Source organism: Pecten maximus, chromosome 13 (assembly GCF_902652985.1).
Source record: "Pecten maximus chromosome 13, xPecMax1.1, whole genome shotgun sequence".
Taxonomy (NCBI): Eukaryota; Metazoa; Mollusca; class Bivalvia; order Pectinida; family Pectinidae; genus Pecten; species Pecten maximus.
The window spans coordinates 35,095,530-35,112,468 of record NC_047027.1 but is presented as its reverse complement, the minus strand read 5'-3'; the positions used below and the strand labels follow the sequence as shown (position 1 = coordinate 35,112,468).

General features: G+C 37.4%; 2 protein-coding genes across 2 annotated transcripts in view; both read left to right on the top strand.

The window, feature by feature from the left end:
* LOC117341437 (tripartite motif-containing protein 2-like) overlaps window positions 1-16,939 on the top strand; it is a 126,518-nt gene that overhangs the window by 64,417 nt on the left and 45,162 nt on the right. The gene's annotated exons all lie outside the window — the stretch shown is intronic.
* Window positions 6,284-8,583, top strand: LOC117341438. Its single transcript, XM_033903287.1, has one exon. The coding sequence runs from the start codon at window positions 6,456-6,458 to the stop codon at window positions 7,539-7,541; it is 1,086 nt and encodes a 361-aa protein (XP_033759178.1). The 5' UTR covers window positions 6,284-6,455; the 3' UTR covers window positions 7,542-8,583.

Sequence of the window (16,939 nt, the reverse complement as noted above, 5' to 3'; positions counted from 1 at the left end):
CAATTCTGACCAATTTCTACTAAAGTTTTTTGAACTATCATGTATTTATTGTGTCGCACAAAATTAAATTCAATGTTGGGGAACCATATTATGCATGTAGTTTTTTTTTTTTTATCTTTTGAATTTAAAGTTTACTTATAAATCTAAAGGTATATTATAGAAAATTATTCGATATATTCAAACAATGACCATGATTTTATGATAACAATTCTACAAAATAGTCTTCTTCATAATGTCATCTGCACACAGGTCAAATACAGTAACACAGGGACTAGTGTACATGTAAATAGTGTATATGTTTCTTTTTTAGGCCAACACCACTATACATGTATGCAAATATTTACATTAGGAAGCTTAAGGGTGTTCTAAATTGTTTTTGGCCAAAGTTTATTTCCCTCTATTTTGTACTGAAGAAACAAATTCAGAATTTTGAAACTTTACATGGAATCTGGTTTTAATTTCACATTGTAGAACTATTCTCTTAATATCAAACTATTTTGATATTGGGATAACACCATTTTCTTTAATTTTCACATCTTTTACAATTGCAACTGTGACAAATAAGAATTAATAAGTTTTAAACAGTTACTGTAAACGAGGCCTTAGACCGCAAGTAATTTCCCTCTGTTCTACTTTAGAAAAAAACTTCATTAAATGTTTTTGAGACTTTGCATAAAATATGGCTTTCATTTCATCTTGTATAACTATTCTCTCAATTTCAAGGCATTATAGATATTAAGAAACAAATTTTCCATAATTTTCAATTCTTTTGTATTATTGCCACTGTAAGAAAGTTTATTAATTACTTATTATTGAGGGGCCGAGTTGGCCGAGTGGTTAAGGTGTCGCGACACTTTATCACTAGCCCTCCACCTCTGGGTTGCTAGTTCGAAACCTACGTGGGGAAGTTATAATTAACTGGTACTGACTGTAGGCTGGTAGTGTTTCTCCCGGTACTCCCGCTTTCCTCCACCTCTAAACCTGGGACGTCCTTAAATGACATTGGCTGTTAATAGGACATTAAACCAAATACACCAAGTTTGTTAATATTATATTTATAGAAAAAGTATAGAAACGTTTGAACAGTTATCCTGCAGAAGAAAAGGGAAGCTGACAATCAGGCCGGTATGTGCTGTCGTGGTTGTGACTTTGGACAAGACCACTTTACCCTTATTGCTCTGAATGGCATGCAATGGGCCTCTTGTATGTTGTTCAGTCAGGTAGTCACCAACTACTACAAGGAGACCCAGCTTCAGACTTAGGGATGCTACTTATTTTTCAGAAACCGGGCAAACTGATCTACACTGCTACCTTATAAGAAGTTTAAAACGTTTATCTTAAAAGAAAACATTATTTATTTTGCTTGGTAAGCTTCATTTTCATAATTTATTTCTCCCTTTCCTGGATGGCATGTGGACAGACAGACCTCCTGCATGTTTTCAGACGTAGTCACTAACTACTTCAAGGAGACCCTGCCTCAAACTGACTCAGCTGGCTATTCAAAGGATGATAAACCACGCCAACAAAGCAAATATATATATTTTCAGAAACTGGGCAAACTGGTGTACACTGCTACCTCATAAAAGACTGAAAAAAGTTATTTGAAAATAAAAACATGATTTATTATGCATGGTTAAGCTTCCTTCACATGAACTATTGTTTAAATTCACATAAAACATTTTAAAACTTTGCTCATTACCTAATTTTCATCAGTGATAGAAAAAGGGAGATAACTCGCTCACCTGTTCTTGATACTAAATTACCTGGGTAATTATAATCTACTAGTCATATTAATGCTTTTGTTTTCCTAAAGTTCTATTCATGATCGATCAATTATCTATATGATGATGATCGATCATGAACTTATTAGTTCCCAAAACTACTGAAGAAATTGCAAAATTTTCAAGTAAAAAAAAAAGACAATTTCCCAATTTGCTCGACATGAACCACTGACAAAGACACTGATACTGACTTTGAACTATGGGGAAAGTCTCAAAATATCAATTTAATGAAATGGCTATGTCAAACACACAAACAATTTTCCTTCTCTCATTTGTATCATTATGCTCGACTGGGGAATTCATACAAAAAAGGGATTTTCCTTGCGCAAGTGTGATTAATTAACAATTTTCTCCAAGATTGATATCGGGGCGAGTCGATTCCCATCAAATCTTGGATATTCCTATCTGAAAGAGTTTATCCTATTTTTTCGAGGATATTTGTCCAAATGTAGATATTGTCGAATTGCAATGAAATTTGGTATGTGGGTAGGCTACATCATGGGGCACCAGTTACTCTTGTAACCTCTTTTAACATTTTTTAAAGAAAATGACAGCCATTTGAAATGGTTTCCCAGCCTCTGATTGGTCTAAATTAAGATATTGTCTGATTTAAATGAAATTTGATATATAGGTACATCATGGGACACTGTCCCTCTGGTCACCTCATTTTCAAGTTTTACCGAAATAGTCATCATTTCCTGGCCTCCGAATGGTCCAAATTTAGATATTGTCTGAATTCAATGAAATAGGGGTATTATGGGACAGCAAATTCAGCTGTATGGGATTCATTTCCTTGGCAACAAGACAGTTTCACTTATTTTTGTTTAACGTCCTATTAAAAGCCAGGGTCATTTAAGGACCTGCCTGGTTTTGGTGGTGGAGGAAAAGCTGGAGTACCCGGAGAAAAACCACAGACCTACGGTCAGTACCTGGTACATTTGTAACTGCCCCACGTCACGTGGGTTTCGAACTCCCAACCCTGAATTGGACAGCTAGGTTACCCTAGTGATAAAATGTTGGGACACCTTAACCACCCGGTCCTCGCGACCCAACAATTAACACATAGTCTTCTCACTGGTTAAAATAGATATTGAGCGATTTTGATGAAAAGTGCCGAACAGAGTTAACGCCCCTCACTACGCTTCATTCTTTCTGTGACATCCTTCAGGTGTCGCCCAACTAGTAAAAATTGTCACCTGACCATCCATTAGTGGAACTAATTACTCCTGGCGGTTTTATCTAGCTTCGATATCTGGGTAAATAAGTATGTAGGTAAATATATATATATATACACCATCTCACATGTCCCGTGTGTCGATAGTTAATGGAAATCGCTGTCATCAAATATATATAACACAGGGACATGACAATTTGTCACAGTCAAGGTGAATTTGGACCAATCCTTATCACAGGGACCTGAGAGTTTGTAATAGTCGAGGTGAATTTGGACCAATCCATATCACAGGGACCCGAGAGTTTGTAATAGTCGAGGTGAATTTGGACCAATCCTTATCACGGGGACCTGAGAATTTGTCACAGTCGAGTTGAATTTGGACATATCTTTATAATAGGGCCCTGAGAATTTGTCACAGTCCAGGTGAATTTGGACCAATCCTTGTCACAGGGACCTGGGAATTTGTCGTGACATTCGAGGTGACTTTGGACTTGTTCTTATTACAGGGACCTGAGAATTTGCCACAATCGAGGTGAATTTGGACCTATCCTTGTCACAGGGATCTGCGAATTTGTCACAGTCGAGGTGAATTTGGGCCTTTCCTTGTCACAGGGATCTGCGAATTTGTCACAGTCGAGGTGAATTTGGGCCTTTCCTTGTCACAGGGACCTTGGAATTTACAGTTACTTGAGGCCTAGGTAACAGGATGGACAAAACTTAATGATGGTATTTAACATAGTGTTAACTAACCCCATACCCCCAATCCTTCCTTCACCTCAAACAATGCCATAACACATTCTCAAACTAGACCCCAAAAAGTTACCAGGCCCCTGTGATTATAAGGCTATAACACAACCCATCCTGTCTATCGTCTATATGCGCTAAAGCGAGGGATCTGACAGATTAAATTCTCCCAACGACGCGATGTGATGTTTTGTTTGCAGAGCCATGTCATTTATCTAAGCTATAAACGACAATAAGATAATCCAATATACAAAATTACACTTTTTAACAAATATGTCATTTTTGGCTGTTCAAGGCTTTGTTAAGCTTATGAAATAACTAATATTGTTAGTCATATTTAGTAAGGCATTTTGTGCATGATTAGCGATAATGTCACGGAGATAAAATAAAATGATATCGATGTAGAAGTTCGGATCGAGACACAATCAGGGCCAGATTCGGTAGTGCGTCACTATCACAAACATCCGGATGTCATAAATTTAAATGTTTATTTTAAAATAAGACTCAGTGATAAACATCTACAAAATATACCAATACACAGACGAAATTATGAGGACAACAGTATTGATGACTTTGAGCCTAGAAGAGGGATATTGCGATAAAATATTTGGTCACTGTGACCATACATTTCAGTTTGCATAATCAACGAAGAATAATTTACATTAAAAACAAATATTGGTGTAAAAATTGTTGTTTATGTGACAGCCCCAAAGAAACTTTGATTCTCAAAAATTACGCTGAATGTTGTTGTTGTTGTTTTTTTGTTTGTTTGTTTGTTTTTATTTTACTTACTGGAGTATGCTTTATCTTAAACAGATATGATAACCTTCACAATTACATTGTTAGGTAGATTTGCTATTCAAAAATCAAAGATAGAGATAGAATTCACAAAAACTAGTGATGCACTAAACAATTTCAACACACACGATTTGATGACGTGCTAAAATATACACAAAAAGTGATGAAACGTTATGTAGTTTCAGCTATAAAATAATTCACGAACATCATTTTAGCTTTTTTCAGCAAATATAATACTGCCTGATATAGTTATTTAAAAAAATGCCTGCCGTGCGTCGAACACTTTCCGTAAGACAATATATGCAAAATTGTGTTCTGACCTCCTGACACATTGCGTATGGTTTATAATTCTGTAGCAAATGTTTACGGACACAACGTTAATTAATCCCCGTTGTCTGTGCTTTCTTTGTAATAGTAAATCCATTCGAGTCAGACACCGTTAACTGTCAGTACTCCTGTCTTATTCTAAATTTAAAATCCAAACGTGTCACTTAAAATAGATCATGACGTCCCGGAAAACGACGTTCAGAAATAAAACTACAAATAGTACATACAAAGTGGTGCGCTCGGGCTAGTAATAGCTAAATATAAATCATTTGGAGGTTTTCAGTTTAAAACTTATTCTAAACTCAACGAGTCACTGGTGTGGTCGGTTATCAACTATGGTGCAGCTATTTGGGGCTTTAAGTCCTATTCGTGCATTAACTCGATACAGAACCGTGCTGTGCGAGTCTTAATGGGACTTGGAAAATACGCACCTAATGCAGCTGTGCTTGGTGATATTGGTTGGGTCCAGACGGATGTAAAGCTTTTGGACTCAGTGTACACACATTGGAATCGTTTATACAAAAGTAATACCAACAGACTTAATAGAAAGGTTTTTGTTTGGTCCAGTAATAAAAGTGGACGTAACTGTCGAAATTGGAATTTCCGGATAAAAGAACATTTTCGTACATTAGGATTTCCTGATAATCAATTAGATGTTTCAAATACCAATCACGATTTTAAAACTACTAGATCGCTATTTTTACAAAGAATCTTTGACAAATATGTTAGCAAATGGAAAGAAAATATTAGTAGAACCTCATCTGTCAGAGGAAACGGTAGAAATAAATTAAGAACATATCATACTTTTGAACGTGAATTTATAACTGAGAAATATGTTTATAATGTAATGCCGCCCGGTACACGTGGTGCCCTTTCAAAATTCAGATGTGGAGTTGCTCCTATTCGTGTTGAGACTGGTCGGTATGAAAATTTTGATTTTAATTTGAGAACTTGTTTTAATTGTGCCATTGATGTGGAAGACGAGCTTCATGTTTTAATTCACTGTCCATTGTATAATGAAATAAGAGATTCACTGTTTTTAAGAGCCAGTCAACTAGATAGTAATTTTAATAATTTTTGTGATACTGATAAATTTAACTTCATACTCCACAACAGTGATATGTGTTTTTACAGTGCCAAAGCCTGCAAACTAATTTTAGATAAAAGGGAAAATGTGTTTTATAGGATTTAATCGTTTACTGTAATTTTTTTTTATCTTAATCATGTTTTTATAGTCTCTCATAACTCTATATAGAGTGGCCTCTATGTATTTTTTTTTTTTTTTTAAATTTTGTACATGTATGTTGATATTCTTGTTTATATGTAAATATTTTATTGAGGGTGAGACTTTAATAAACTATTTGAACTTGAACTTTGTACAAATATATTGACAAATTAAAGATTAGGGTATATAGTGACTTAAAATTACGTATACCCACGGCGGCATCACGACACCGACACCAGTTTCTGTTTACATGAAATCTATTTGATCCAGCTTACACTGTTACTTCATTTATGATAAACGTCCTGTTACTAAAAATAGAACATATGCTGTCCTTTACCAGGAAGCCTATCTCAAATTCTGAGAAGTATCGCCGCCATATTGACAGACAGAAACTAACCTTGTCGACATGGCGGCCCAGACACCAGTTTCAGGGTGTCCCCGCCATAAAGGGATGGGGTTTGTTTGTGTGTGTAAATCGTGTGAGGACGAGTTAATTTGTATGGACTGTGTTACAGAAAGTCACAACGGTCACAAGATGGGTAAACTGACTGATTATGTGGCGGACCAGAAACGGGAAATACAGCAGTATGTTGACAAGCTCTCCAAAACCGACATTCCTAAAATCAAGGAGGATATTCGTGAACAGGAGACGAGCGGTGGAGGATATCAGAAAGTTATCAATGACATTAAACGTCAGGGGAAACAGATGAAAGACAACATCGATAACGCCATTGAGTTGTTAGTGAAGATGTGTACCGAGCTAGAGAAACTGAATAAAAGTGTTTCTGAGAAAAACAAAACTGCTCTCACCAAACATCTGAGGGAGGACCTGGAGCCCAAACTGGACAGATGCCAGCAGGTACTGACATCCGGTACAACCGTTGACGTCACTACATTAGCGCGGGAAATCAGGAATACCTCATTTGACCCTCCCTCTCCTCGACGTTTGCAGACAGTGGAGTTCAAACCCGGGACCATCTCCACCGAACTTCTGGAACGCATGCTTGGTAAGGTACTCGTCGACGGGGAAGATCAGTCGTACAAACCGATTCCGACACCTGTGGTTCTGTCCGAGTTTACGACGTCGTTTCCTTACACTATATGTCGTACATGTCTTACTGGTGACGAGGCATGGTTATCGTACTGGGACGATGAAAGCGTGTATCGGGTTGACATAAAAGGCAGTGTAAAGGAGACAATCAAGTGTAAGGTCAAAGTCAGTTCGATCTCTGTATCCCCGACCACGGGCAGGGTGTGGTTCTGTGTTCAGGATGACCGAAGTATCCGGGAAATCACGACGGGTGGTGACGTCGTTACACGCTTTAACGTTAACAACACACCAGGTTCTCTGTGTATCACTAGTGATGACATGGTGGTGGTGGGGATGGATGGAGGAATACAACTGTACACTACAGACGGCCGGGCAGTGTCAGCTGGAGCGGGCCGTCCTTGTCGACAGGTGGCAGTAAGTCCCTCATCACATGGTGTCTAGTTCTCTGACCGGGGATGTAGCTGCTGTTGATAGTGACGGTGTAGGTTATGATGACTACATCGCTGGTAAGACACCAGGCAAACAGCCTCACGTCATCGTGATGGATAAACACCTAAACCTGAAGTTTCGCTGTAAAGACATTGGTACAATCAAATCAAACGGAAGTTCCAGTCAGTCATCAAAGTTTTACCCGTACGATGTTTGTTTTGATGGAGCTGGTGATATCCTCGTAGCGGACTATCTCACCAAGTCGGTACTACTGATTGACGGGAATACTGGACAGTGTATGAGGACTGTTTATACAACCGATGGAAGTGTACCAGTGTGTATCGGTCTACACGAGGATGGTACCCTCTGGGTCTATCACAGGGGCAGTACAACGAAAATACTCAAATATAAATAGACATAACACGTGTATCCCCGTATTGAACAATGCATCAATACTCCCCTTCACAGAGTGTCCTTCGAATACTGTGGATATAATAATAAGGTGACATTGATAATATGTTGGTGATTAATTATCTTGGATACGTGTACACTATGTGTTTGATTTGAATTATATCTTGTCCTAAATTGACGATTACTTTTAACAGTTGATTTCAAAATTGTACAAATGATAACTTACTGATTGGTTTACCAGTTTATAATATGTATGTTTAACACTATATTGAATTTTTAATTTATACCCATCGCATAAAAACAATGAACACAGGAAGTAATACATTGTTAACTTCAAAAACAAACTTCGAAAAACCTTACATTATAGATAATTCTAGGATTGACTCACTCAATTCTGCCAATCAGCTGCCTTTTTTCTGGGAATCTAATCCTCAAGACAAATTGGTTTTAGGTACTGTAGCTGAGTAATTGACATATGGCACTCAGTAATTGTTACATATTTCATTGGCTAAATTTATTATTGATATAAATGAGATAATTAAGTCACAATTTGTTGTACCATGTATTATTATTAACCAGGTGTTTGTATTCGTATTATCTGCACTGTACTGTTTACGAGAATAAACAATTGTCATTGTCATTATATACGAGTATAACGAGTAATTTGTCTTAAGATTTGAATAAAATATACACTCCTACGAAAATTAGAATAATGTAAGACTACAGGTGAAAAAGCGGAAATTCTCAAAGTGCGAGTTACTGTTATCATCCGGGTCTTTTACGTACATGAGTGCTCGAACCTGTACATGCTATTACACCTATTCCATGTAAAATTATTTATTTTTACTTCAAGTAATCAATTGAGACGATATAGTCCTAGTATTTTAGTAAACTAATTAGTTGTACGAGTCCCACCTCATTGGGGAAGTGAGTCTATGACGGAATGATGCGTCCGTCCGTCCGTCGTACGTTCGTATAGTCACGTTTTCACTTTAAACGACATCTCGATAACTATAAGGTCAAGAACATATATGCTGTATTGCATTTGGTGAATAAAAAACCTGAAACTGGAAACAAGAGGTACATCAGGTACAATCCCGTGAAGAGGTACACTCAAGTATAGAGGTGCACCAGGTACATTCACGTGTACATATATACCAGGTACATTCACGTGTAGAGGTACACCAGGTACAAACACGTGTAGAACTACACCAGGTACAATCACGTGCACATGTACACTAGGTACAATCACATATAGAGGTACACCAGATACAATCACATGTAGAGGTACACCAGGTACAATCACCTTTAGAGATACACCAGGTACAATCACGCGTAGAGGTACACCAGGTACAATCACGTATAGAGGTACACCAGGTACAATCACTTGTAGAGGTACACCAGATACAATCACGTGTAGAGGTACACCAGGTACATTCACGTGTAGAGATACACTAGGTACAATCACGCGTAGAGGTACACCAGGTACAATCACGCGTAGAGGTACACCAGGTACAATCACGTGTAGAGGTTCACCAGGTACAATCACGCGTAGAGGTACACCAGGTACAATCACGTATAGAGGTACACCAGGTACAATCACGTGTAGAGGTACACCAGGTACAATCACGTGAAGGGGTACACCAGTTACACTCACATGTAGAGGTACACCAAGTACAATCACGTGTAGATGTACATCAGGTACTTCACATGTAGAGGTACACCAGGTACAATCACGTGTAGAGGTACACCAGATACAATCACGTATAGAGGTACATCAGGTACTGCACCTGTAGAAGTACACCAGATACAATCACGCGTAGAGGTACACCAGGTACATTCACGTATAGAGGTACACCAGGTACAACCACGTATAGAGAAAAACCAGGTACAACCACGTATAGAGAAAAACCAGGTACAATCACGTGTAGAGGTACACCAGATACAATCAGGTGTAGGGGTACAACAGGTACAACCACGTGTAGATGTACACCAGGTACAACAAGGTATAGAGGTACACCATGTACAACCACGTATAGAGGTAAACCAGGTACAATCATGTATAGAGGTACACTAGGTACAATCACGTGTAGAGGTACACTAGGTACAATCACGTGTAGAGGTACACCAGGTACAATCACGTGTAGCGGTACACCAGATACAATCACGTGTAGAGGTACACCAGGTACAACCACGTGTAGAGGTACACCAGGTACAATCAAGTGTAGAGGTACACCAGGTACAATCACGTGTAGAGGTACACCAGGTACAATCACGTGTAGAGGTACACCAGGTACAATCACGTATAGAGGTACACCAGGTACAATCACGTAGATGTACACCAGGTACAATCACGTGTAGAGGTATACTATGTACAATCACGTATAGAGGTACACCAGGTACTAACACGTGTATAGGTACACCAGGTACAATCACGTATAGAGGTACACCAGGTACAATCACGTGTAGAGGTACACCAAGTACAATTACGTATAGAGGTACACCAGATACAATCACGTGTAGAGGTACACTAGGTACAGTCACGTGTAGAAGTGCACCAGGTACAATCACGTGCCTTTGATGCAGATAAATATCAGTAAGGGCGATAACTCTGAACCAGGGCACTGGATCACAAAATATTTTACGTCATAGGGTACTATAAAACCAAAACAAATGTTACCCCAGTTATGCAAATAAGAATATGGTTAACCGGTTTTTCGCTTTTTGATTCAATAAAACTGCACATACACGTCACAATGTAATCGGTTCCTTAGTTATACTGACACTATTACAATACGTATGCGGTACCAGATACAAATACCACCATTTTTACACCGTAACAATCGGTAGAGTTGACCAGTAATAGGAGAGCGGTACTCAACAATCGTGTTAGAGTCACCAGGTCATCTGGCAGAATTCCAGCTACAACACGTCCAGAATAATCGTACCCAATCACTATGGGTACCGTATAATCATGTGATAGGTACAAGGTCATCCTATGAGGTACCAGGTAATTCATGTATGAGGTACCCAGGTAAACTTTGTGTAAATCAATGTAGAGGTACACCAGGTACAATCACGTGTAGAGGTACACCAGGTACAATCACGTATAGAGGTACACCAGGTACTTCACTTGTAGAGGTACACTAAATACAATCACATATAGAGGTACACTAGGTACAATCACGTGCCTTTGATGCAGATAAATATCAGTAAGGGCGATAACTCTGAACCAGGGCACTGGATCACAAAATATTTTACGTCATAGGGTACTATAAAACCAAAACAAATGTTACCCCAGTTATGCAAATAAGAATATGGTTAACCGGTTTTTCGCTTTTTGATTCAATAAAACTGCACATAACTTACAATGTATCGTCTCCTTAGATATATATCTGAAACTTTTTTTTTTTTTAATTTACGTATGCTGAGATCTAAATACACCATTTTTATACGTAACAATCGGAGAAGTTGCGTTATATAAGAGATGCCGTGTCTTTCAAAATTGTCTTCTTTGTCACACAGGGATCTGGCAGAAATTTCCAAGCTACAGGACACAGAGGCCCGACATAATCCCAACCCACTACAGGACACAGGGGCCGACATAATCCCACCCCACTACAGGACACAGGGGTCCGACATAATCCCACCCCACTACAGGACACAGGGGCCCAACATAATCCCACCCCACTACATGACACAGGGCCCCGACATAATCCCACCCCACTACAGGACACAGGGGCCCGACATAATCCCACCCCAATGTACATTTGTCTGCGCGTGTATTGAAGTATATGATCAGCAGTATCAAGGTTCGTCTCTGTGGGCCAGGATGTCATGTTATTGACGTACCCAGGTTATGACATTTGATGCTCAACATCAATACATGTATCCGTAAATATTGCCGTCATATAATCTTATTTTTTGGCCCACACACCATCCTACGGAAGCGTATCAGGGCCACTATAAAAATAAATAAATCCTACGTACGATTTACTAATTCCAGAGACATATAGAGAGATTAGTAACATCGCTATTTATTCGTGACCACTCAAGCATATCCCTTATCGAGAGCGTCTTGTCCCCTATAAAACACACGCGAGCACAGATAAATCGATGTACTGGAACTTATTCGACATGTTCTGGTTAATCCGCTATTACGTCAGACCAAAACGTCGTCAATTTTCAATACACACAAAAAGCACATGGTTTTATCTAGGCCACTACAAAGTTACTACATTATCCAAAAACTATCATACTTATGGGATATGGTCTTGTTTATTATGCACATTGTTGTCATTTATCCGTATTTTCGAAAACCCCATCTTCCCTGTGATGTGCTTGACTTTCATACTCAAAATACGAACACTTTGACAACAAATGCGATATATTCCATATTGATGACACTTCTGCACTTTGCTATTAATGCAATTAAAGCACATCATTGGATCTTGGTGATGATTTCAAATAGAAATTATCGATAACTATGTGTCTGGTTTTCAAGTTTTTTCCATTATGGCATTAGGAGAAGACTGAACAGAGCGACCGCAAAGGATTGTGGGAAGGTCAGGGGCCACCACGTAGACATAAGGGCAAATAGAGAGCTGCCAATCTCTCTATATATGTCTCTGCTAATTCGTACGTACGAATTAGTAAATCGTACGTACGAATTATTAAATCGTACGTACGATTTAATATTTTTTTTTGATATTGGCCCTAATATGCTGCCGTACCATCCCGAATTAAACATCTGTATTTAAAACCCGTTCGACAGTAACTCTCCCTACCATTTCTAATTCCTGATGACGTATTATTTACTTTCCTGCATTTCCTGAAAAACGGCGACTTTTTCACTGGCAAATATCTGTTTTAATGTCTCAAAAAAGATAACAAATCACGATTTAACAGTAAGTTAACTGTTTATGCATTCCTTCATTGTTATATTTCGCATGCAAATTGATATATCGTATATAAAACGTCTGAAAATCGTCAGAATTCTAGACGGTCACTTCGCCTCATCTCCCTCCTTTTGCACGAAAAGTAAAACTACTTGGGTGTTATTAAGGCGAAAATGGTAATGTAAGGCATTTTGGAGACTTCTGGTTGCTTATTGGAGAGTTATTTTTATCACGGGAACGAAAAATTGTGGTCGCTGGTCGCGTAAACAGAGGGTCGCTTAATAGAGTTAAAATATATAGCGAAAACGCTAGGGAGGCATTGTAATGGTCGCTTAGAACAGAGGGTCGCTAAATAGAGATGGTCGTTTGGACAGATTCGACTGTATAGCCAGTTGTATTGAACCTCTATCCTCCTTTCATCCTTTCCGCCTTCCATCGTACTTCTAACCAGATGACGTAGATAGTTTAATAGTGACGTCATTTTCTCAGGGTCTGATTAACTTAATCTAAACTTAACGAAAAGTATCAATTCGTGATCGTCTAGGGAAAATATAACAAAAATAAATGAATAAAACTGTGTATATTTATCCAATCAGTAGGAAGTAGAGCTTTTACGAAATTGTAAAACATAATAAATATCTTCGCTTACAATATTTCTGTTTTACGATAGTAAGGCTTAAGTAAAGTTTTAAAGCTTACGAGAGAAACTCGGTACATGTACACGGAAATCCGGGCCATAAGTGCATGCGTTCATTACAAGCTAAATGTGTGTATATATATATTTCTCTCGGTACAACTATGACAGGAAATTCAAATCTATATCTTCGGATCACCAACACATAGTGCATATGTAAATTTCGAGAAAAAAAATCAGAACAGGAAGGCTTTCCACCGTGTTGTTTTGTGCTCAACATTTTTCAATCAAAGACACTTTTTTAAAGCAAAACTCAACTGTGGATATGATTTTCAAGTAATTGAAGCCCGTTTACTGACAAAAAAAGTTAAAATAAAAATCATCTGTGTGAATAACCCCGGTAATTATTACATATGCAGTTTAAAGCGGATTCTGTATTTGAAAATTTATGCTATATAAATCAATGGGAATCTTGTAGTTGCGCAGACAAATTCACGAACAGAAACGAAAATGGCGTTCGCGGCTCCCCGAAGTAGCGATTAGCTAATGAGTCGGTGAAAACATCAAGAGTTTTGCAGATTTTCTGTACAAATATAATTTTTTTTTCCATATCACAATTAGTTCATAAATATGAGTTTAAGCTTCTTCCAATTATAAATCTTATGAACTACTGTACAACTCGCATTTGCCTTTCGAGTGAAGGAATGTCCATTTAAACAGATTCAGCGAAATCGAGCTAGTAACCCCAATGTCGTTTCAGCAATATAATCACAAGTAAATTCCCACCAATACTGGTTTAAATATAACAGTGTAACATATACATGAGCGACAGTTATGAAATGTTATCTCAACATAATATTATTTCGTATTCAGGAGTTAATGATAGCCGTGACAGCCAATAGATTATTTCATAAGAATGAGTATTCAGTTACCGGAAATGGCTCGTACGAAATCGTAAATTTTGTCACGAACGAAGATGATACGGAACTGACGGTCTTTGATAGCCATGGTCATTTTTGACTCATTGGTATTGAACTGGGAACATGGAATTTTAAAACGGTTGGGGTATATGGAAATTTGAAAAATGTTGGGACATGGACACGTAAAGGGGTCCTAAGCCAATAACATACATTTATGGGTATGAAACCGCGACCTTCACTAGGGTCATCCAAATCTTCTTCCTCTAGAACGTATTGTAGAATTACGAGAAAAAGCAGAGAACGTGGAAAGCAGGAGAAGGTTTTGGCGATAGAAATTGTACATCAGACGACAGATTGGAGGAAAGTGTGAATGAAATCAACGCAGTGATCCATACCCTCATTACTATACATGGACTAAAGGAAAGCTGAGTTAAAGGATAACATTAGTGAGTGTCATTCTGAACTTCACCCCGGCGATATTCAATAATCAAGTTAGCAGTACAGTAAAAGTGCCCAATTATGAAAATTAAGGCACATGTTTCAGATATGTAATCATAGCCAGTTAATCCTACATTACCTATACTAAAGTATATATATTTGCAATCTATGAAACAGTTGCATTTTTAATACAGCTGTAAAGGGTCAGTAAACTTATTTTTTTTATTTTTCCTATGTCGATCCGACTTGTGAAAAAAACATGGCAGCCACTTCAAAAAACCTTAGAATTTTTTATGGAATTTTTACCTCATCTGCTACGACCTATTATTTTGCTGCCAGTAAAACTAAATTTTCTGTGTAAGCATTTTTCGAAAATCAAGAAATTTACTCCATTGGAAGGATTTTCACTTTCTGTACTTGTTTCCATAAGAATGACTAACATCAGTACACTTTCTATACTTGTTTCCATAAGAATGACTAACATCAGTACACTTTCTATACTTGTTTCCATAAGAATGACTAACATTAGCACACTTTCTGTACTTGTTTTCATAAGAATGACTAACATTAGCACACTTTCTTTACTTGTTTCCATAAGAATGACTAACATTAGCACACTTTCTATACTTGTTTCCATAAGAATGACTAACATTAGCACACTTTCTTTACTTGTTTCCATAAGAATGACTAACATTAGCACACTTTCTTTACTTGTTTCATTTGTTTCCATAAGAATGACTAACATTAGCACACTTTCTTTACTTGTTTCCATAAGAATGACTAACATCAGTACACTTTCTTTACTTGTTTCCATAAGAATGACTAACAGTAGCACACTTTCTTTACTTGTTTCCATAAGAATGACTAACATCAGTACACTTTCTATACTTGTTTCCATAAGAATGACTAACATTAGCACACTTTCTTTACTTGTTTCCCTAAGAATGACTAACATCAGTACACTTTCTTTACTTGTTTCCATAAGAATGACTAACATTAGCACACTTTCTTTACTTGTTTCCATAAGAATGACTAACATTAGCACACTTTCTATACTTGTTTCCATAAGAATGACTAACATTAGCACACTTTCTTTACTTGTTTCCATAAGAATGACTAACATCAGTACACTTTCTTTACTTGTTTCCATAAGAATGACTAACATTAGCACACTTTCTTTACTTGTTTCCATAAGAATGACTAACATCAGTACACTTTCTTTACTTGTTTCCATAAGAATGACTAACATCAGTACACTTTCTTTACTTGTTTCCATAAGAATGACTAACATCAGTACACTTTCTTTACTTGTTTCCATAAGAATGACTAACATTAGCACACTTTCTTTACTTGTTTCCATAAGAATGACTAACATCAGAACACTTTCTGTACTTGTTTCCATAAGAATGACTAACATCAGTACACTTTCTTTACTTGTTTCCATAAGAATGACTAACATTAGCACACTTTCTATACTTGTTTCCATAAGAATGACTAACATTAGCACACTTTCTTTACTTGTTTCCATAAGAATGACTAACATCAGTACACTTTCTGTACTAGTTCCAACGTGAAGGACTAACAGACGTACACGTTCTGTACTTGATTGTACAAAAAGAACTAGCATTCTGTTCTTGTTTCTTTGAGTAGGACTAACTTCGGTTTGCTTTCGGCACATTTTTCATGGGTAGAGCTAACATGATACACTTTCGGAACTTGTTTCAATGAGGACTAGCATCGTTACTTCTGTTCTTGTTTCCACGAGAAGGTCTAAAATAAGTAAATTTTCTGTATTTGTTTCTATGAGAAAGACTAACATAAGTACACTTTCTGTACTTATTTCCACGAGAAGGACTATTATAAATACACTTTCTGTAATTGTTTTCATGAGAAGGACTAACATCAGTCCATGTTCTATACGTGTTTCCTCTTTCGTATACATGGTATCATATATTTATATTTACATTCCTAATGTGGTTTGCTGATATTAACATACCAAGTGAAAACAACAAACATATGACCATGAATACACTATGAAAACCGTATGAAAACATTGTCTCCCGTGCAAATCACCTGATTAATCCGGTCATATTAATACGCCATCGACAG